Source organism: Schistocerca gregaria, chromosome 7 (genome assembly GCF_023897955.1).
Source record: "Schistocerca gregaria isolate iqSchGreg1 chromosome 7, iqSchGreg1.2, whole genome shotgun sequence".
Taxonomy (NCBI): domain Eukaryota; kingdom Metazoa; phylum Arthropoda; class Insecta; order Orthoptera; family Acrididae; genus Schistocerca; species Schistocerca gregaria.
The window spans coordinates 331,372,303-331,396,419 of record NC_064926.1 but is presented as its reverse complement, the minus strand read 5'-3'; the positions used below and the strand labels follow the sequence as shown (position 1 = coordinate 331,396,419).

General features: G+C 45.4%; 1 protein-coding gene across 1 annotated transcript in view; it reads left to right on the top strand.

The window, feature by feature from the left end:
• The window catches only part of LOC126281516 (nose resistant to fluoxetine protein 6-like), a 281,119-nt gene that overhangs the window by 219,908 nt on the left and 37,094 nt on the right, over positions 1-24,117 (top strand). Inside the window, exon 10 of the mRNA XM_049980555.1 lies at positions 7,544-7,691. Coding sequence (XP_049836512.1) covers positions 7,544-7,691 — 148 coding nt within the window. The remainder of the gene's footprint in view (positions 1-7,543; positions 7,692-24,117) is intronic.

Here is a 24,117-nt window from a genome sequence, read left to right as displayed (position 1 = left end):
GATCTGCACTTCTGCTCATTTTCCAGCTGTTGGGCGAGGTCACCATCCTTGGTGATTTTCCCTCCATCCACTATGCAGTATCGTTTGCTGCGCTGACGCTGATAATGGACTTGTTTGCTTGTTTGCATATGATATCCAGCACGGTAGCCAGTCTTTTGTGGTGGGGTCGTCATTTACCCTGTTGGCTGTAGCCCTCTGACCACACACGTGTTGCATGCGCCGTTAACTCCCCACTTATGCCAAGGAGTAGTTGCCCATCTCCCTGGGGCATTGGGACTCCCAGGAACGGCCTTCCTAACAGGTGGCCCTTTCTGTGGCTGGGTGGCGCTCATGGGGAGGGCCCCTGGTCGGAGTGAGTAGCATCATGGCGGATGACACGCCATGAAGCGTAGTAAGTCATCTCTTGCTGGTGGTCAACCACCAGCAGTCTCTAAGTGACCAAGGTCTAACTTCAGTGCTAAGAAATACGATCCAAAATTGTTCCCCTCCCTGGCCACACCATGGGGAATGCTATGCTAATGATGGAAGCGAATCTTATTCACCCTGGTACCTCATATGTACGGGAATTGATGGAGAATCTTTCCTGTCAATGAAGACTCAGTTTTTTGTGGAGCATTTCCTGTCATTGAAGACTCAGTTTTTTGTGGAGCATTTAGAGGACAAGTTTGGAAAGGTCGAGGTCTTGCTCAAAATGCGGTGAGGATCAGCCTTGATAAAAAGAGCATCCTCTGCCCAAGGATGGGCATTACTTGCTTATGACAAACTGGGGGATGTTTCTGTTACCATCACACCCCATAAGAGCTTAAATATGGTCCAGGGCATTATATTCCACAGAGACTTTCTTTTACAGTCTGATGACGAGCTGCGCGCAAGCTTAGAGCGACGAGGTGTCCATTGGGGTCCGAGGGATAATCAGGTTGCCACTGGTGCCGTCATCTTGTCCCTCAGGGGTGACACATTACCTGAGAAGGTCAAGGTGAAGGTCCATCGCTGTGATGCCAAGCCTCCCTTTATGCAGCGCTTTAAGTGCTGGAAGATCAGCCATATGTCTTCTTGCTGTACTTCCAGCATCACAAGTCGAGATTGGGGACGTTCATCACAACCCAATACTCCATGTGCCCCTCCTCTCATCTGTGTCAACGGCAGAGAGCACTTACTAGACGCCGGCCGCTGTCTCTGAGCGGTTCTAGGTGCTTCAGTCCGGAAGGTTAGAATCCTGCCTCGGTCATGGATGTATGTGATGTCCTTAGGTTAGTTAGATTTAAGTAGATGTAAGTCTAGAGAACTGATAACCTCAGATTTTAAGTCCCATAGTGCTTAGAGCCATTTGAACCAATTTGAGCTCAACGGACTGCAGGATTCTACAGAAGGAAAGGAAAATAATGGAATACAATTCCCTGCACCGACTGACCTACACTGAGGCTAAGAGGAAATATGAGAGGCTACATCCCAAGTGTGTGACAACAACCTACACCGCCGCTACATCAATGATTGTAGCACCTTCCATTCTACTGTGTACAATTGGCTCTCAGAGCTGTCAGACCCCACATGCACCCTTGATGGTGGGGGGCATTTCTATCCATGTTTCTACCACACCGACTACTTCAGGAGCAATGTCCCCCAACCATCAGGGACGTCAGTCCTCCCTTCTCAGCTGGAGAAGTGTAAGTCTTCTTCAGCTACTCTCGCTAGGAAGGGTCCCTTGGGTCACTCCTTTCTCAGGTTCCTATCAGTGGCAAAGCGGACACCCACCAGTGGCTGAAACACCCACACATACCTGGTTGTAGGTCTTCACGGTCCTCCTCAGTCTCTGAGACTGTATCAGTGAAGCCCTCCCAGCCGGACAAACCTAAGGAACAGCAGGAGAAATCTAAAAAGAAAAAGACCCTCAAGAACCAAGGCACTGCGGTGGCACCCACACCACCGCTACGTACAAGCTCTGCATCTGAGGATGAAGTGAAGATTCTGGCGTCTGCTGAGGACTTAGATCTCGTTGGGACCTCAGACACAATGGATGTTGATCACACAGGTACTCATGCGGTGGCAGCAGGTGACCCTGAGGCGTAGACTGCTTCATTGAGTGTTCCATGCCTTCCCAGTCTCACGATCACGTCATCCTCCAGTGGAAATGCGGCAGTTTCTTCCATCACCTGGCTGAGCTACGACAACTGTTAAGCTTTACACCTGCTTTCTGCATCGCCCTCCAGGAAACCTGGTTCCCGGAAATGCGGACACCTGCCCTTCTTGGCTACAGGGGATATTACAAGAGCCATAGCGAATATAATAGAGTGTCAGGTGTAGTTTGCGTCTATGTCCTGGACTCAGTATGTAGTGGACCTGTGCTCCTTCAAACTCTTCTTGAAGCCGTGGCTGTCAGGATACGGACGACCAAGGAAATAACTGTGTGCAATGTGTATCTCCCTCCAGATGCTGCACTGATTGATCAACTCCCTAAATCTTTCCTACTTTCGGGAGATTTTAACGCCCACTACCCCATGTGGGGTGGCACTGTGCTTAATGTCCAGGGTAGAGATGTCGAAAATATACTGTCTCATTTTGTTCTCTGGCTCTTAAATACAGGTGTCCCCACACAATTCAATGTGGCAAATGGCACATATTCGGCCACTGACCGCTCGGTTTGCAATCCTGCCCTTCTTCCATCTATCCACAGGAGAGCACATGACGACTTGTATGGTTGTGACAACTTCCTCATCTTCCTATCACTACCCAGCGTCAAGCCCACGGACGCCTACCCAGTTGGGCTTTCCACAAGGCAGACTGGGAAGCCTTCACCTCTGCTGTCATCGCTGGATCTCCCTCACATGGTGCCATCGATGTTGTGGTTGAGCAGGTCACCACAACGATCGTTTCTGCGGCGGAAAACGCGATTCCTCGTTCTTTAGCGTGCTCCCAGCGTAAATTAGTACCCTGGTGGTCGCCGGAAGTTGCTGAGGCAATTAAAGATCGTCGGCGAGCTCTACAGCGACATAAGAGGCACCTTTCCCTAGAGCATTAATAGCCTTCATACAGCCCCATGACCGCATTCGCCAGCTTGTAAACAGTCGGAAACATTTGGTGCCATACGTCACCTTCCCAATCCTGGATGGGGATCAAACGTGTTTTTGGGTTTTGGGTACCAGACCCCAACAGGTGTCCCTGGGGTTACAATCGAGGGCTTGTTATCTACCGACGCAAACGCGATTGCCCTACACTTTGCTGAGCACTATGCTCGAACCTCTGCGCCAGAGAATTAGCCTCCAGTCTTTCGCACTCTCAAACGTCGGCTGGAAGTGAAAGTCCTCTCGTTCACTACACGCCACAATGAACCCTATAACGCCCCATTTACAGAGTGGGAGCTACTCAGCACCCTCGCACAAAACTCCTGGAAAAGATCGGAACCACAGTCAGATGATTAAACATCTCTCGCCCGACTACAATCGACATCTCCACGTCATCTTCAACCAGATCTTGTGCGATGGCGCTTTTCCATCGTAATGGTGGGAAGGCACCATCATCCCGGTGCTGAAACCTGGTAAAAACCCGCTCGATGTGGACAGCTATCGGCCCATCTGCCTCACCAACGTTTTTGTGTAAACTGCTAGAAGGTATAGTGAGCCGGTGGTTGTGTTGGGTCCTGGAGTCACGTGGCCTACTGGCTCCATGCCAGGGCGATTTCCGCCAGTGTCACTCTACCGCTGACAATCTTGTGTCCCTCGAGTCTGTGATCCGAACACCTGGTTGCCGTCTTTTTTGACTTATGCAAAGCTTACGACACAACCTGGCGACATCATATCCTAGCCTCATTGTATGAGAGCGATCTCCGGGGCCCGCTCCCGCTTTTTATCCGAAACTTCCTGTCACTCCGCACTTTCCGTGTCCAAGTTGGTGCCTCCCATAGTCCCCCCCGTATTCAGGAGAATGGAGCTCCGCAGGGCTCCATATTGAGTGTCTCTCTATTTTTAGTAACTATTAACGGTCGATCTAGAAGCATCTGTAGAGCCGTCCGTCTCACCTTCTGTGTATGCGGATGACTTCTGCATTTCGTACTCCTCCTCCATTACTGGTGTTGTGGACCGAGAACGTGATAATCGAATGAGGAGAGATCAGAACTATAGGGTGCGTCTCCCACTTGAGTTGTAACTTCTGCGTTATGAGATTTGTGATATGGGGATGTGCGTCTTGTGTCGAATCGCGACCAGCATGGAACATGACGCACGTTTCCAACAGACATGTTACCCCACACACTTTCTTCATTTCCCGATGGATGTCTATCAGCGTTTTTCCTTCGGTAGCCAAAAAAAGAATAGCAGCACGTGGGTCCTGTCTGGACGCATTTAGTAATATCATCGCCAAAGTTCTGGTGTCCGTATTTACCTCACACACGTCGAGAAGGCCCGAATGCCACATTAACCCCTCTCCTACACGTCAGTGCTTATACATTGAAAAGCCAAAGAAACTTATATAGGCGTGCATATTCAGTTGCAGAGATATGTAAACAAGAAAAATAAGGCGATGCGGTCGGCAACGCCTATGTAAGACAACAAGTGTCTAGCGCAATTGTTAGATCGGTTACTGCTTCTGACAAGGCACGTTAGCAAGATTTAAGTGAGTTTGAACGTGGCGTTATAGTCGGCGCACGAGCGATGGGACACAGCATCTCCGAGGTAGCGATATAATGGGGATTTTTCTGTGCGACCGTTTCACGAGTGTGCCGTGAATATAAGGCATCCGGTGAAACACCAAATCTTCGACATCGCTGCGGCCAGAAAAAGATCCTGAAACCAGGATCAACGACAACTGAAGAGAATCGTTCAACGTGACAGAAGTGCAACCCTACCACAAATTGCCGCAGGTTTCAATGCTGGGCCATCAACAAGTGTCAGCGTGCGAACCATTCAACGAAACATAATTGATATGGGGTTTCGGAGCCGAAGGCCCACTTGTGTACTCTTGATCACTGCGCGACAGAAAGCTTTACGCCTCACCTAGGCCCGTCAACATCGACATTGGACTGTTGATGAATGGAAGCATTTTGCCTGGTCGGACGAGTTTCGTTTCAAATTGGATGGAGTGGTTGGATATGTACGTGTGTGGAGATAATCTTATGAATCCAAAGGCTCTATAATGTTGTGGGATGTGTGCATTTGGAGTGATATGAGACCTGTGATACTTCTAGATACGACAGGTGAACGTACTAAAGCATCCTGTCTGATCACCTTCATCGTTTCATGTCACGACTGTGCATTCCGACGGACGTGTGCAATAACAAACGGGATTCTGCCACACCTCACACGCCCGGAATTGCTACAGAATGTTTTGTTACTTAATTAATAACGTTATATTTCAGTTATGTTTATTAATTACGTAACACAACATTGACGTTGACGCTCCCAACGCTTACTGCAGGTACTCGGGGTAATGGAACACATCCACGTGCTGACGTTGACAGGACAAATGTAAACATAAGTAGAATGCACACCCGTCATTCCGTCAACCATCGTCAGTTGAAGAGTTGTGTGAGTAGAATGTACACCAACGAAGAGAAGGTAGAAATGCTTTTCATCTTTGGGGATGTAAATCAGCAGAACAGTAATTGCAATACTGTTTTCTTATGTACCGTTACATGTAGTACAGTAGTTTAGTCCTTTTAAATACCGTTGTGTAGAGTAGGCATACAGTAAAGGCTGTCCTTCCTACAAACTGCATCGACTTTACGTTTCTTTTATTGTTGTTGTTGTTCTTCTTGAAGGTAGGCGAAATGCTACGAAGGCAGCGGAACTACACAGATAGCGATATCCTGCCAGAACCCACCTTCCCGACGAATGTTTTCTCGTCTTATCGCGACGCTTCAGGAGCCGGGAAGTTTCAACCCACGACAAAGCAATCGTCGTAGCACTCGTACAGACGAATCTGCCGTTGCTATGAATCCACATGTGAGCACACGACAGCTTGAACACGAAATTGGCATTCCTAAAACCAGTGTACATCGTATTCTTACACGTCTCCGGTTCTATCCTTACAATGTACACCTACGTCAAGAATTCCATGGGAACGATTTCCAGAATCGTGTACAGTTCTGGCAGTGAGCACAGCAGTAAATCCTCGCCAACCCGAACCTCTTCTCCAATGTTCTATTTACCGAAGAATGTTCCTTCTCAAACAAAAAACAAGTAAATACAAGGAACATGCGTATAGGTCTAGCGACAACCCACGATGGCTTAGACAGGTGGAACATCAGCGTCAATGGAGAGTTAACATCTGTTGTGGGATGCTTGGTAATACAATTATTGGCCCTCATTTCATCAATGGTAGTCCAAACGAGCGTATGCCAACTTCCTCAGACGAATTCTTCCTCCTCTTCTGAATGAAGTTATGCTAAGAATCAGAATGCTTATGTGGTACCAACACGATGGATGTCCAGCACATAATGCCTTGCGTGCACGTCGTGTTCTGAACCGAAGGTATCCTGGCAGATGGATTCGTCGAGGAGGAACAGTTACTTAGCCTGTTAGGTCTCCTGATTTAAATCCTCTGGACTTTTTTCTTTGGGAATACGTTAAAGACGTTTTCTATCGCGGTATTCCAACAACTCCAGAGGACATGCAGGAACGTATCGTGCTTGCTTGTAATTCTCTTCATCAGGCAACACTGGAAGCAGTAAATAATTCTTTCATTCAACGAGTGCAGCAGTGTATCGGTGTCCAGGGTCACCACTTTGAGCACCTTTGAAAGTTCTGCTCCTGGCAAATGGTACAGGAGAGTAAAAGTCAATTTTGTGTTATGTTTTTACTTGGTTTTCATTTGTTTTCTGACAACACCAGCAAGTGGACGAGTCTGTGATCTCGGGCTCAAAGTCAATGTTGTGTTATGTAATTAATAAAGTTGAGTTTCAGTGAATGGTACACTGTGTTACATTTTTGAATAGGTCTTTAGGAGAGGATGAATTACCGAATAAAAAACGTCATACCGTAGTTCACATATTTGAAAAAACAAAGCTACAACGAAGGCAATCACGCTGATTGATATAACGCTGACTGCTAAAGAACATCTGCTTGAAACATTTTGTAATTTGCATCTGGACAAACAGTTATTTACGATGGTCAAGATAAATGCAACTCCCTGTATATTTTTTAACTGAAGCTGTGTTTTTTTAAAAATCTGCAAATGTTGGAAACTACAGCACATGATATTTTTACTTCTTTCTTCAAAATTAGTAAAAATGATATTGCTAGCCTATTGTGCTAGCCAAAAAGCATAATATGCCACTCCCATTTAAGGCACTTATCCCTCTGAACATGCACAACTTGTCGGAACCCTGATATAATTATCGGATCCTGATATGCAGCACATAACATATTGGATCAGAAATTCTATCTTGAGAACTTTGTTTTAAAATTTGGTAAATTTGCAAATGAGTGTTTTACCAAAATAATATGTGGGATCATTTACTCCTAAGAGAAACAGTACTTGAAACGAATGGTAGCTGTACGACTTGGTTGCCTGTGCGCTGATAACTGTGGGCTGTGGTTTGTTGTGCCAACAGGACACTGCGCAGGCTGAGCTACGACGAGACATTCCTGCAGTCCTACGTTCCGGCGCATATGAGCGCATCGCCATACGTCGCGGGCGTCATTGCTGGCTACGTGCTGCATCGCCGGGAGACCCAAGCACCTGGCAAGCGTCTGCCGAAGGTCAGTACAGCAACTGTTTCACTCTACTGGGCGAAATGACAAATTGTACTATTCTAAGCTCTGTTCTCGGGCTATTTTGCGTAACATCAAAATGTAAAGTGTACTCTACGTCCAACCAAAGTCTCCAGCACAGCCCAGTTCAGACATTGCACAAGCATTAAAACCGAGCTCTATGCACATCGCTACGACACTGAGACTATGTTTACATTCAACAGCACATTATCTTTCGCTCAGTATCACAGGAACACTGAAATTACATCACATTGACTTAGCAGCAGTGGCATGAAATGTATTTGCAGTTGCGAATGTGAACTAACATCAACTGTATAATATACACACCAAAAAAAGTTTTGCATCACCTCTGTTCCGAGAGTTCCGGATCCTGTACAGAAATCTGGAATAGAGAGAAACATAAACATCATTTTCGCCCTTTTTATTGCTCATGAAACCCATACATGGCATGTTGTACCACCATACAGCGAGACCTTCAAAGGTCCACATTGCTGTACACACCGGAAGCTCTAATACCCATTAGCACGTCCTCTTGCATCGATGCATTCCTGTATTCGTCGTGCCATACTATCCACAAGTTCATCAAGGCACTGTTGGTCCATTTTGTGCCACTTCTCAAAGGCGATTTGGCGTAGATTCCTCACACTGGTTGGTGGGTCACGTCGTCCATAAACAGCCCTTTTCAATCTATTCCAGGCATGTTCGATAGGGTTCATGTCGGGAGAACATGATGGACACTCTAGTCGAGCGATGTCTTTACCCTGAAGGAAGTCATTCACAAGATATGCACGATGGGGCGCGAATTGTCGTCCATGAAGACGAATGCCTCGCCAATATGCTGCCAATATGGTTGCACTATCGGTCGGAGGATGGCATTCACGTATCGTACAGCCGTTACGGCGCCTCCCATGACCACCAGCGGCGTACGTCGTCCCCACATAATGCCGCCCCAAAACAGCAGTTAACCTCCACCTTGCTGCTCTCGCTGGACAGTGCGTCTAAGGCGTTCAGCCTGACCGGGTTGTCCTCAAACAGGTCTCCGACGACTGTCTCGTTGAAGGCATATGCGACACTCGCCGCTGAAGAGAACGTGATTCCAATGCTGAGCGGTCCATTCGGCATGTTGTTGGGCCCATCTGTTCCGCGCTGAATGGTGTCGTAGTTGCGAAGATGGACCTCGACATGGAATGAAGTAGCGCATCATGCAGCCTATTACGCACAGTTCGAGTCGTAACACGACGTCCTGTTGCTGCACGAAAAGCGTTGCTGTCAGGGTTCCTCCAAGCCATAATCCGTAGGTAGCGGTCATCCACTGCAGTAGTAAGCCTTGGGCGGCCTGAGCGATTTCCTGTCTCTCTGTATCTCCTCCATGTCCGAACCATATAGCTTTGGTTCACTCCGAGACGCCTGGACACTTCCCTTGTTGGGAGCCCTTCCTGACACAAAGTAACAATGCGGACGCGATCGAACCGCGGTATTGACCGTCTATACATGGTTGAATGACAGACAACACGAGCCGTCTACCTCTTTCCTGGTGAAATGACTGGAACTGATCGGCTGTCGGACCACCTCCGTCTAATAGGCGCTGCTCATGCATGGTTGTTTTCATCTTTGGGAGGGTTTAGTGACATCTCTAAACAGTCAAAGGGACTGTGTCTGTGATACGATATTCACAATCAACGTCCGTCTTCAGGAGTTCTGGGAACCGGGGTGATGCAAAACTTTCTTTGATGTGTGTAGGATGACGACAGAGAACATTTGTGCCGAATCTGGAATCGAACCCGAGTTTCTTGCTTACCGCGAGCGGTCGCCTTCCATTTGGCTATCCGAGCATGACTCCATGCAACCATGTGTCCACAACCTGAACTCGTACATCCATTATAAAGGGTAGTCAGAAAATGTGTGAAATGCTTGTAGGGATGTTACAGGGCAGGTCGTACTGAGACATAAATGTTCAGAAAGAAATTCGATACGTTGCTCCGTTTCCGAGTTATTTAGCATAGAATTTAGCCAATCGAGGCGTCGCGCGCTCGCATTCAAGCCGGGGGCGGTGTTGCCCAGCGAGTGCTTTGTCTCGTTAGCGGAAACTTGAATTTACGCGCGCGACGATCTGATTGGCTAACGTCAATGCCAAATAACTCGAAAACGGCGCAACGTATCGAATTTTTTTTTTTTTTTTTTTGTATCTTTCATATCTCAGTACAACCTGCCCTGCAACATCCCTACAAGCGTTTCAGACATTTTCTGACCACCCTGTATATATTCACGTACAGGAGAGATATTTTACTTGGAAGTCGCTTTCCCTCTATTGCAGTTCCTGCGTTGTTCCAAATTACGATGCTAACTTCCATCGCACATGCATGCATGTCCGAAGGGTTCGAGTCCCGCTCCGGCACACATTTTCACTGTCGTCATTCCGTCATAAAGTTGATGGCAGTCCATATTCGCAATTGCGAAAACATTTCGCACCTTTCGTAACGGCTGCAGTCTCCGCAGTGCCTGTTCCTTCAGACATCTATGCAACTTAGACAGGGGACGGAAACAAAACGAACTGCTGAAATACCAAAGCACTTTTAGCTATAGACAAAATATGCTTAAAAACTGACCTTGAGGTAAAGGGACACATACGATAATCTGCCACATTATTTAAGTTCTGCTATGTGCGCAAAATAATGACACTGCTATGTCTAAGGTCTGACAAATATTAAAGAGTAAAAATACATTTAAAATTGGGTAGCGAGCTGAGGACATGAATTTTGATGCCATTGTCAAACCAAGTCAAAAGATGCCTTTCAGAGGAATTGACTGATGGACAGTTGCCTTCCCGGAGAAGTGACTGACATTACTCCCGGGGTTGACGCAAATAATAGCTGTGTTATTGTGTATGTAGTGAAAGACGGAAATAGTGATGTATATGGAAGAGCTCTCACATAGGTCTTTGGTACACCACAGCATCTGGAAGAGCTGCAGTATCCACTGGTACGTTGGTAACAGTTGTGCTACTCATAATGCATTTCGACTGGGTCCTCTATAAATTAGTACCCTGTGAGCCCATGTTTTATATGTAAAACGAACATTGTACAACAATAAAAATACGCCAAGAAATAGCAATACCGAAACTTCCTGGCAGATTAAAACTGTGTGCCCGAACGAGACTCGAACTAGGGACCTTTGCCTTTCGCGGGCAAGTGCTCTACCATCTGAGCTACCGAAGATGGTAGAGCACTTGTTCGCGAAAAGCAAAGGTCCCGAGTTCGAGTCTCGGTCTGGCACACAGTTTCAATCTGCCACGAATTGTTCGCGAAAGGCAAAGGTCCCGAGTTCGAGTCTCGGTCTGGCACACAGTTTCAATCTGCCACGAAGTATCATATCAGCACACACTCCGCTGCATAGTGAAAATCTCATTCAGGAAACATCCCCCAGGCTGTGGCCAAGGCATGTCTCCACACTATCCTTTCTTTCAGGAGTGCTAGTTCTGCAAGGTTCGCAGGAGAGCTTCTGTAAAGTTTGTAAGGTAGGAGACGAGATACTGGCAGAAGTAAAGCTGTGAGGAGCAGCCAGTGTGTCGTGCTTCGGTAGCTCAAATGATAGAGCACTTGCCCGCGAAAGGCAAAGGTCCGGAGTTCAAATCTCCTTCTGGCACACAGTTTTAACCTACCAAGAAGTTTCATATCAGCGCACACACCGCTGCAGAGTGAAAATTTCATTCTTAATAGTAATACCCATTCGCCGATTTGATACTGCAGAACTAGAGCTATCTACCAATTTTCTTTTAGGTGCGCCGCGGGCCAGGCTTACAGAGGAATTGCGGTTCTTACGGACAAGAATTTGTGCAATGCTTTCTTCTACAATTATGACTGATAAAAGGTACAGGTAGGAAATTAAAGTCTATTAGAAGTGAAACTGTTACGGTTCTAAGAGGTTTTGAATATAGAAAACACAGATTGTACTATAATGTTTCGGTGAGGCATCACAGATCACCGAAGCTTTTGCATTGACTGTGTTATCCATCCAGAGCATCGAAATAATGAGGAGAATAAAAAGCCTACAATGTACTCTGGATTTGGAAACCTTGAAATTGGTGTTGTAAAGTGAATGAGCGACATTTCGTACAGTAACAAAAGTGAGAAAGAGCACTGTCTTATCTTCAGGAGTAATACTGAGTTCGACTTCTAGAACTTTGCTAGCGTTCTTATTTAAAAAAAATACACTAGCACTCGAAAGAAACGGAGACATAAATCACAGCCAACGTTTCCTTATTCAGGGTTTCCGTGAATTTCTCAAATACCCTCAGTCTGTCTTACTACAAGGACCTCACGTCCCTTCACCTATCAGTATTTGTCCAACTGAAGTACTACTCTGTGTCTAGTAATTTCAATGTCAGTGTTAACTTAAAACCCTAATGATCAACAGGATCTGTAACACAACCCTGTCTCAGAAATTTTAATGGAACTCACTCGTGGTGCAGTCAGTACAGCTGACAAACGTGTGCAGACAGCTTCTGTTAGTGAAACAAGTAAAGTAGCAGCCATAAAGAAGACCATTTGATAAGGCTGGGACGCGTATTGACAATAAGTAAATCCGTATTGTATGGTGTTAAACAAACAGAGTACTATAATAAGTGAGAGCTACGAGGTGTGATGACGAGGTGATGTGAATTCCAGAGTTGAACCCTCAGTGAAAATGAAAGGATGGATCGGAAGGGGGAGAACCAGAAAATCCCTCGACGGTAGCGTCAGAGGAGCTGGGTCCATGTGACCTGGCCACTTTCTATTTACGATGAGGGGATCGATAGTCCAGGCTGTAGCTCTGACGTCAGTGGGCCAAATGTCAAATTCAGGCGTAGTGCAACAGGTGGAACGTGCGAGAGAGCTGAAATCAAATACGGGCAACCCTACAGCGAATGTTAATTTTGCGAGAAAAGGAGAAGGAGACAATGGCGCGATATTTGGACGGCATACGAAAATTGTTGCAAACAGACGCCCTTTTGTTTGACTCTAGTAATGAATTCTATGCTCAGTTCCTACAAAATTTATTGTTGGCAAGTTGCTCCTGTAACTCTATTCTTTAGTGAAAAAAAACGAGTTTACGGCGTATCGAATCAGATTTGTAACTGGATTCAAACTTCCATGCACACAGACCTAAACTCGGCGTTCTTAACGGGACGAACTCGTGAGATGTTGAGATTATCTCCGGAGTATCCAAGGTGTGTTTTAAGGCCGTTTACAGTATATAGAAATGAGCTAGAGTATAATTTCGAAAGCTGCTTGTTGCTGTTCGCGGACAATGTTGTTGTCAATAGAAATGATGGAACGCCAGAAGACTGTAGAGAAATTCCCGCGGAAGATCGCTGATGGTGCAGGGCCCGGCAGTTGACACCGAAAGTAAATAAATGTTAGGCACTGCGCCAGAGCCTGATGGAATCCCTATCAGATCCTATACTGAACTTGCGGCAGAGTTAGGACTTCTTCTAACTACAATCTATCAAAGATCCTTCGGAAAAAGAAGTGCCATGTAGACGGAAGAAAGCAAAGGTCACTCTCTAAAGAACGCTAGCAAAAGCGACTTAAAAAGCTACCGTCCAACATCAATGACATCTATTTGTTATAGAATCTTAGAACAGATTGTAAGTTCAAACGTAAGGAGGTACCCCGAACAGAATGACCTCCTCATTGATCATAGAAAACCAGCTGGCATTTTTCTCACATGGCATGCTGAAAGCCATGGACCAAACCAGTCAGGTAAATTTATCGATTTCGGAACAGTATTTGGCTCAGTACCACTTCTACCCATATCATCAAAAGTACGATCGTATGGGGTGCCAAGCGAAATTTGTGACTGGGTTGAAAATTTCTTGATAGAGAGGACACAGTGTGCTGTCTTGAATGGAGAGTCATTGGCAGATGTAAAGTAAAAAGAATGGTTCAAATGGCTCTGAGCACTATGGGACTTAACTTCTGAAGTCATCAGTCCCCTAGAACTTAGAACTACTTAAACCTAACTAACCTAAAGGCATCACACACATCCATGCCCGAGGCAGGATTCGAACCTGCGACTGTAGCGGTCGCGCGATTCCAGACTGTAGCGCCTAGAACCGCTCGGTCCTCCGGCCGGCATGTAAAGTAACTTTGGGAGGGCCCTGGGGATGTCTGCTGTATGTTTATGACCTTGTAGACAATGTTAATAGTTGTTGGCATCTACATCATCTACATGACTACTCTGCAATTCACATTTAAGTGCTTGGCAGAGGGTTCATCGAACCACAATCATACTATCTCTCTACTATTCCACTCCCGAACAGCGAGCGGGAAAAACGAACACCTAAACCTTTCTGTTCGAGCTTGTAGTCTTCAATCCAAAACTGGTTTGATGCAGCTCTCCAGCCTACTTTAAATGCGCAAGCCTCTTCATCCTCGAATAACTACTGCAACACACATCCCTCGGAATGTGCTTACTGTATTCACCTCTTAGTCTCCTCTACGATTTTTACACACCACGCTTACCTGCAGTACTAAACTGGTAATCCCTTGATGCCTCAGAATGTGTTCTACCAACCAAACTCTTCTTTTAGTGAGGCTGTACCACAAATTCCTCTCCTCCCCAATTCTATTTAGTACCTCCTCATTAGTTACGTGATCTGACCATCTAATCTTCAGCGTTCTTCTGTAGCACCACATTACAAAATCTTGTGTTCTCTTCCCGTCTAAATCGTTTATCGTCCATGTTTCTTTTCCATACATGGCTGCACTCCATACAAATACTTTCACAAGGACTTCCTTACACTTAAATCTTTATTCGATGTTAACAAATTTCTCTTCTTCAGAAAAGCTTTTCTTGCCATCGCTAGTCTACATTTTATATCTTCCTTGCTTCAACTATCATCAGTTATTTTGCTTCTAAACTCAGACTTTTCGCAGATGATGTAGTCATCTATAATGAAGAATTGTCAGAAGGAATCTGTACAAATATTCAGTGGGATCTTGTTAAGATTTCAAAGTGGTACTAAGATTGGTCCATGCCCGGGTTCCTGGGTTCGATTCCCGGCGGGGTCAGGGATTTTCTCTGCCTCGCGATGGCTGGGTGTTGTGTGATGTCCTTAGGTTAGTTAGGTTTAAGTAGTTCTAAGTTCTAGGGGACTGATGACCATTGATGTTAAGTCCCATAGTGCTCAGAGCCATTTGAACTAAGATTGGCACCTTACTTCAAATGTTCAGGAATGTAAACTGGGGCACTTCACAAACCGAAAAACCGTGGTTGGTTCAAAAATGCTTCAAATGGCTCTGAGCACTATGGGACTTAACATCTATGGTTATCAGTCCCCTAGAACTTAGAACTACTTAAGCCTAACTAACCTAAGGACATCAAACAAAACCCAGTCATCAAACGTGGTTGCAAGGACTATAAAATCACTTATGTCTTTATACAATGTCTGTGCCGACATATGTGACGTATAAAGGTTTGAGTCGGTCCTGGCGGCTCGTTCGGATGGCTCGCGCTAAACGGGAAATCCAGGTTCGAGTACCGGTACGGCACAAAATATCATATGTCACCGATAAATAACACAGCAGAAGTCAATTTCTATTCGCAATTTGCGAATCAAATTTCGTAATATACAACAGCAATGACACACAGTTAATCGGTTAATTCATACAACTACCTGGGTGTAACACTTTGCAGGGATATGAAAAGCAACGATCGCATAGGCTCAGTCGAGAGTAAAGCAAGTGGTAGAGTTCGGTTTATTGGCAGAATACTGGGAAAATGCAACCAGTCTACAAAGGAGACTACGTGGAAAACAGTCGTGCGATCCAATCTAGAATATTGATCAAATGTGTGGGGCCGTAACATATAGGACTAACTGGGTAATCGATCGTATACAGAGACGGGCAGCACGTTTGTCATAGATTCGTCTGACGAGCGGGAGAGTGTCACAGAGATGTGGAAAGAACTGACCTGTCAGAGACTTGAAGATGAACGGAAGCTATCCCGAGAAACTTATAAAGTTTAAAGGTATGGCTTTGAATGATTACTCTAGGAATATACTGCAACCTCCTACATGTCGCTCTCATAGAAATCGTAAAGACAAGATCAGCTTAATTACAGCACGCACGGAGGCATTTAAACAATCTTTCTTATGAATGGAACGGGAAGAAACCCTAATAACAGGTACAGTGGGACGTACCTCTGCCATGCACTCCACAGTGGCTTGCAGAGTATAGATATAGATGTTGATGTGTATGTAGGTAAAACTAGTTTTAGGAGATTCATCGATGAATCTTAAGGAAATGCAATTCATTTACGAAAGAAGGGACCTAAAAAACAGTTGATCCATCGATATTTGAGTACTGATGGTCTTTATGGTACCTTAAACAGGATGGATTAACAGAAGAAACAGAGAAGATACAACGAAGAGAGGCGCACTTCGTCATGGACTTGTATAGCAAGCTCGAGAGAGTTACGGAAATCCTCAACAAACTCCAGTGGCGGACATTCCAAGAGAAGAGCGTGCATCACAGAGGGATTTATTGTGGCTTACGTAGTATAGACGTAGATGAAGGTCCAGACTGAGCGCTAGGTAATCCGTGTTCTCAGTGCAGTGCCAGGCAAGTACACGAGCTTGAGTTACCCTAATTGTTATCCTACGTGACAGCAGTGTTCTGCACAAAACCGTTTTCTGTCAGCGAGATATATCGACTAATGACAAACAGTGATCTAAATTAAAGTAAGACGTTTGAACAGTACCTGGAAACTAAATGTTGACAGTGAGCAACAAGCAAAGGGAAGAGTCTGTTAGCAGTTTTGTACGACATTTGTAGAGTACACTTATTGGGCAAATCTCTTCAGTCGTCGTGAGCCTGAATATTGAAGAAGAGTCTCACAGAGAATTGTAGGGGCATTGTGAAACAAATAATGTCAGAATCAGTCAAGGTAGCTTTCAGCGCATATGCTGGCTTACTCATCCTGCTCAGAGTCAACATCCGTGCCCGAGTGGCGGTTTCCAAACCTCTTATCACCACCAAGAAGCATTAGTGAGACACAAGCTTTGTCGAAACTGTGCGGCTTACCGGTCCATTCTGTAAATTTTTCTTTTACACCTTGTGATAAATGAAATCCCTAGGGAATTGTAAAGATGTCCATGGAACAAAGCATGTTATTGTCAATGGGTAACCACAAACTTGCGCAGCATGTTCCTGAAACAGTTCATCTCCGCGTAGCCAAATTGTAATTAAAATTACAGTTATTTCGGATCATTCCCGAATTGCCTTTAGATGACACACGACAAATTAGTGTTCAGTTCAACAGCTAATTCAATGAATACAAAATGAAATCGCAATTTGCTATTGGTCAGTGTTTGATTGTAGGCACAGCGAGCAATTAACAGTTCGATTGTGTGGAAGCGCAAGAGAAATCTCCCTAAATTGAGTTAATATTTCACAAGTTCAACTAGATCAGATTTCCGCTACGTTCAGAGATAATAAACCAAAAAGCGATTCGCTAAAATATCGTTAAGTCTTAAGTAACTTCACTAGATTCTAACTCTGAACTTAAAATACTACAAAAATAGTTAAAACTCTGAGCCTCCAAAAGTAATTCAGATTCTTAACACAATAGTCCACATGGTTGTGAATTCTCAGTCCATGAAACTTTTAAGTAAATAAAGTAAATTTCCCTAAAAGATCTGTTCTCTCAATCCACAACCAGTATCCACGCTAAGTCCAGCAAATATGTGCGGTTTCACTGCAGTCTGGAAAGACACACCTTCCATATCGTACTACCTGCGGCATTAAATTATTTTGCCTGCCTTCATACCATCCTTATAGAAGCTGCACCAACTATTACATCTGCCGGCCGTAGTGGCCGGGCGGTTCTAGGCGCTACAGTCTGGAGCCGAGCGACCGCTACGGCCGCAGGTTCGAATCCTGCCTCGGGCATGGATGTGTGTGATGTCCTTAGGTTAGTTAGGTTTAATTAGTTCTAAGTTCTAGGCGACTGATGACCTCAGAAGTTAAGTCGCATAGTGCTCAGAGCCATTTGAAACATTTGAACTATTACAAATAGTTCAAATGGCTCTGAGCACTATAGGACTCAACTGCTGTGGTCATCAGTCCCATAGAACTTAGAACTACTTAAACCTAACTAACCTAAGGGCATCACACACATCCATGCCCGAGGCAGGATTCGAACCTGCAACCGTAGCAGTCGCACGGTTCCGGACTGCGCGCCTAGAACCGCGAGACCACCGCGGCCGGCTGAACTATTACATCTCAACCCTCTGACTATACGAGCCAGAAGATTGTTTTACGGTTTAACCAACACAACGTTCATAAAATCTAAATACGCCAAACTTGCTTAAGGACGCTAACAATGAAGCTCCGCCATAGGGATCAAGATGGGTTCCGAAAACAACTTTCGTGTGAAACCCGCCTCGCTCTCTACGTTCACGAGACCCAGAAAGTATAAAAGCCGTGTTCCTTGGCTTTCGCAATGAGCGCGATACAGTTCCGCACTGCAGCCTAATGGGCAAAATACGAGCGGACGGAATATCAGACTAAAAGTTCCTAGCAAACAGTACACAGCATGTTATTCTGAACGAACAGAAATCTTCAGACGCAAAAGTAACTTCAGGTGTGTCCCAGGGTAGTTTTGCAGGACCATTACTTTTCACAGTATTTGTAAATGACCTGGTAGGCCTAGATAGCATCGTAAATTCGATAAGGCTTCTCGTAGATGGTGCTGTTGTGTACAGAGAAGCCACAACGCTAGAAAATTGTACCGAAATACAGAAAGCGGTGCAGAGTATCGACGCTTGGTGCACGGAGTGGGAATTGAACCTCAACATAACCAAATGTGACCTAGTACCCTGATCACAAGGTGTAAATGGACTACACTCCTTGAACGCTATCGAGTGGTGCAGTGATATCTGCCATGGAATGCAGTAAACCCCTACTGAAGTTCAGTCATTAATTCCCAAATAATCAGGAATAGTTACACATATACCTAACAGTTTCATTACACTTAATACATTTTAATAATAACACAATACTGAATTTATAAATTTATGTACTTTTGATATAAACACCTATAGACAGAAAGACGCTTTATTATATGATTACACGATTATAGAGCAATCACGGAAAGCAGTTACTTCTTAAAATTTCCAGGAAAATGCATACGGAGCGATTTTAAGTTGGACAACCATATACACTGAAGCCCCAAAGAAACTGATATAGGCATGAGTATTGAAATACAGAGACATGTAAACAAGCAGAATACAGCGCTGTGGTCGCCAGCTCCTATATAAGACAAAAAGTGTCTGGCGCAGTTCAAATGGCTCTGAGCACTATGGGACTTAACTTCTGAGGTCATCAGTCCCCTAAAACTTAGAACTACTTAAACCTAACCAACCTAAGGACATCACACACATCCATGCCCGAGGCAGGATTCGAACCTGCGACCGTAGCGGTCGCGCGGTACCAGACTGTAGCGCCTAGAATTGCTCGGCCACTCTGGCCGGCCTGGCGCAGTTGTTAGGTCGGTTACTGCTACTGGAATGGCAGGTTATCAAGATTTAAGTGAGTTTCAACGTGGTGTTATAGTCGTCGAAGCGATGGGACACGGCATCTCCGAGGTAGCGATGAATTGGGGACCTTCCCGTACGACCATTTCACGAGTGTACTGTGAATATCAGAAATCTGGCAGGACATCAAATCCCCGACATCGTTCCGGCCGGAAAAACATCCCGCAAGAACGAGACCACGACGACTAAAGAGAATCGTTCAACGTGGCATAACTGCAGCTCTTCCGCAAATTGCTGCAGATTTCGATGCTGGGCCATTAACAAGTGTCAGCGTGCGAACCATTCAACGAAATACGAGGGTCGGTCAAAAAGTAATGCCTCCCATTTTTTTTCTACTTAAAAAAATTAAGTTAAGTGAAAAATTTGAATTTGGCGCCATTCCTCAAACCTTCTTCTGCAATCCACTGCAGTAGTAACTTTCTGTGTCAACAGGTGGCAGCACAGCAGAAGTTTGTAAGATGGCCGACATCGATGTTCGTTTGAGACAGCGTTGTGTGATTGAATTCTTGAATGCAGAAGGTGAAACGCCCATACGCATTCATGAAAGACTGAAGAAGGTGTATGGTGTTGTGACAGTGGATGTCAGCAGTGTTAGACGATGCGTTCGTCGTTGTAAGGAAGCTGAAGGGCAAACACCGTTGACTGACGAAAAGCGGAGCGGCAGGCCGGTGAGTGCAGTGACTCCACACAACATTCAGCAAGTTGATGACATCATTCGTGGTGACCGTCGGGTGACTGCAGATGAAGTGTGTCGCATTATTTCTCTTAGTAAAGGCAGTGTGATGACGATTATTAAACAATTGGGGTACTCAAAAGTTTGTGCACGGTAGGTTCCAAGAATGTTAAACGATCAGAATAAAGAGGCAAGGAAAACAATAGCCTCCCAACACTTGCAGCGCTTCCGTTTGGAGGGAGATGAGTTTCTGAAAAAAATTGTGACCGGGGACGAAACATGGGTGCATTTTTTTGAACCCGAATCAAAGAGGCAGTCAATGGAGTGGCGTCACACAAGCTCACCGAGGAAGAAAAAATTCAAAACTGTGCGATCGGCAGGGAAAGTTATGGCAACAGTTTTCTGGGATACAGAGGGTGTGATTCTGGTTGATTTTTTGGAGCAGGGATGCACAATAAATTCTGTTCAATACGTCACAACCCTCAAAAAACTTAAAGCACGTCTTCAGCGAGTTCGCCCAACAAAATCAATGGCAGATGTTCTTCTTTTGCATGACAATGCAAGACCACACACCAGTCGTCACACCTCTGACGAGATTGTCAAAATTGGATGGGAAGTTTTGCCTCATCCCCCATACAGCCCTGACCTGGCACCATCAGACTTCCATCTGTTCGGGCCACTAAAAGAAGCTCATCGTGGGATTCATTTTGAAGATGAGGAGGCCGTCAAAACATCCGTGTGTCAATGGCTTAGGAAGCAGAGCTGTGATTTTTACCGTGCTGGGATTCATGCCCTTGTTCAAAGACGGACCGAAACTGTAGAGATGGGCGGAGATTACATTGAAAAATGACAAAATGATCCTCAATGTTGTGGTTTTCAACCTATGTAATTGCATTTAAATTTCCTGACAATTAAATGTAGAAAAAAAAATAGGAGGCATTACTTTTTGACTGACCCTCGTATCATGATACGGGCTTTCGGAGCCAAAAGCCCACTCGTGTATCCTTGACGACTGCACAACAACAAAGCTGTACGCCTCGCCTGCGACTGTCAACACCGACATTGGACTGTTGATGACGGGAAACATGTTGCCTGGTCGGACGAGTCTCGTTTCAAATTGTATCGAGCAGATGGGCGTGTACGGGACTGGAGACAACCGCAGGAATCCGTAGACCCTGCATGTCTGCAGACGACTGTTCAAGGTGGTGGAGGCTCTGTAATGGTGTGGGGCGTGTGAATTTAGAGTGATATGGGACGACTGATACGTCTAGATGCAACTCTGACAGGTGACACGAACATAAGCATCCTGTCTGATCACCTGCACCCATTCATGTCCATTGTGCATTCCAACGGACTTGGGCAATTCCAGCAGGACAATGCAACACCCCATACGTCCAGAGTAGCTACAGAGTGGCTCCAGGAACTCTTCTGAGTTTAAACGCTTCTGCTGGCCACCAAACTCCCCAGACATGAACATTCTAGAGCATATCTGGGATGCCTTGCAACGTGCTGTTCAGAAGAGATCTCCGCCCCTCCTACTCTTACGGATTTATGGACAGCCCAGCAGGATTCGTGGTGTCAATTCCCTCTAACACTATTTCAGATATTAGTCGAGTCTATGCCATGTCGTGTTGCGGCACTTCTGCTTGCTCGGGGAGGCCCTATAAGACATTAGGTAGGTTTATCAGTTTCTTTGGCTTTTCAGTGTAGAATTTAATAGCGGGCAAGGCAGATGCCAGACTGAGAGTTGTTGGAAGAATCCTCAGCAAATGTAGTCCATCAATAAAGGAAATAGCCTACAAAACACTCTTTCGACCGATACCTGAATATTGCTCGTCATTCTAGTGTCAGAATCTGACAGGATTAATCGAAGAAATAGAGGAGATTCAAAGAAAAGAAGCACGTTTCGTTGCAGATTCGTTTATCAAGCGCGAAAGCACCACGGAGATACTCAGTCAGCTCCAGTGGCAGACACTGCAAGGGGGGCGTTCTGCATTACTGTAAGTTCTACCGCTAAAGTTTCGAGAGTGTAATCTCCTAGAAGAGTCTACGAATTCACTGCCTCTGACTACGTGTATCTCACGAAAAGACCGTCAAGATAACATTAGAAAGGTTCGAGTCCACACAGAGGCTTGTCGGCAATCGTTCTCACCGTGAACTATACAGGAAAAATGTAATCGAAACCATGGCAGAGAATATAATTCAGTTGCTCCAGTCTTGGGTGGTACTGAGTTACGAGGAGAATGCTCCTTTGTGGCTGGACAGTGGGACTTTGAAAGGTGGTGGGCGACTGGAAAGATAGGGCATAGGATATTTGTTTTTGTACAAGGTTGGGAGGATAAATACGGTCAGTGAAGGCTTCAGTGAGACCCTTGGTATATTTCGAGAGGGACTGCTCATCACTGCAGATGTGATGGCTGGGCTGTACAGAAGGGACTTCTTGGTATGGAGGAGGTGGCAGCTGTCGAAGTAGAGGTATTGCTGGTGGTTAGTAGGTTTGATATGGACGGAGGTACTGATGTAGTCATCTTGAAGGTGGAGGTCAACATCTAGGAAAGTGGCTTGTTTGGTTGAGTAGGACCAGATGAAGCAAATGAGCGAGAAATTGTTGAGGTTCTGGAGGAATGTGGATAGGGTGTCCTCACCTTCGGTCCAAATAGCTAATGTTATCAATGAATCGGAACTAGTTGAGGGGTTAGGATTCTGGGCTTTTAGGAAGGATTTCTCTAGATGGCCCATGAATAGGTTGGCATAGGATGGCACCATGTGGGGGCCCATAGCCATACCCCAGATTTGTTTGTAGGTAATGCCTTCAAAGGAGAAGTAATTGTGGGTGAGGATATAGTTGGTCATGGCGACTAGGAAGGAGGTTGTTGGTTTGGAAACCGTAGGGCGTTGTTCAGTAGCAGGAAGGCCATGGGCATTATGAATATTAGTGTACATGGAGAGGGCACCGTCAATATTGATGCCACCTCCCTGGTGTACTAATCATTCTGGGTTCTTTAATTACTCGACCCCAGAAGCCGTTAGTGCGAGCCATCACAGATGTTTCGTAAATTATGCCCGGTGTTTGTTCTCTAAAGCAAGCTTAGCCAAAGTGGATTTCTCGGAATAGCGTAGACGATAAAACCTTCCATGCTACTTCCTGCGTCGTTCTACAGTGTGTGCTGTTTGTCCGACGCAAGACTGGCCGCACTCGCAAGGTGTCGCGTGGGCCTCATGTGTCCTGAGACCTGCTGCGTTTTTAACTGATCTCAGTAATTGACCGATTTTTGTCGGAGGCCCTGAGATCATTCTGATCTTCTGTTTTTTCAGCAGACGACTCGGAACCACAGAACGACAAGAAAGCAAGTTTCTTTAACTGATCCTCGTCAGTGTTGTTATTGTGATTCTGGCTCGGAATCACTTCATTTATTTAATGAGCGCTATAGCGGGTTTTCCTGAGGATCTTGCATAGGTGGTTCAGCTTATGGGGTAGTTTACCAGCGTCTGATATTATTCTTCCACGATGCAAGATAAGCCGCCAGCTGAAAATACAAAAGATCAAATGATCTTCAGGCCTCCAAAAAAAGTCCATCAATTACTGAGACCAGTTAAAGACGCAGCAGGTGTCAAAACATCTGGCGTACCAGCAGCCCACTGACAGTCATACCACTCGACAATCGCCAAGCAGTGCTCGAGCGAAAGCTCGAGCAGTTTTAATCACTTGAAGTGGCTGGAAATCCGAGAACTGTTGATTCTATAAAAGGGATTGTCTGCAGAGGGATCTGACGCACTGTGAGTGGTCATGTGGAGAGAGGTTACACAAGTGTATTTAGGTATGTGAAAACAAATTGGTTTTAGGAAAAGTTTGCGGTACAATTGAGATGGAAGCTGGGAGGAGCAGCCATTGGTTTTGTTAGAGGATGTTCAAAGGAGTAGATGTTTCGTAGAACTGCTGTGACTAAGTGGGCCATGTCTTCCGCTACTGGTGAGGATCATAAGGCTTTGTCCGAATGGTGTGAGTGTTAATAGGGTGAACAGGGACCATAAATTCAAGATCGTGGGAGAGGTTTAGCCTTATCTTTACAGGAATTTATTGGATAGTATTAGTTACTGGTACTGAATATAGGAGATTGTAAGGGCATTGTTTCAGGCGGTAGTGGTATTCATAGCGGGGACAG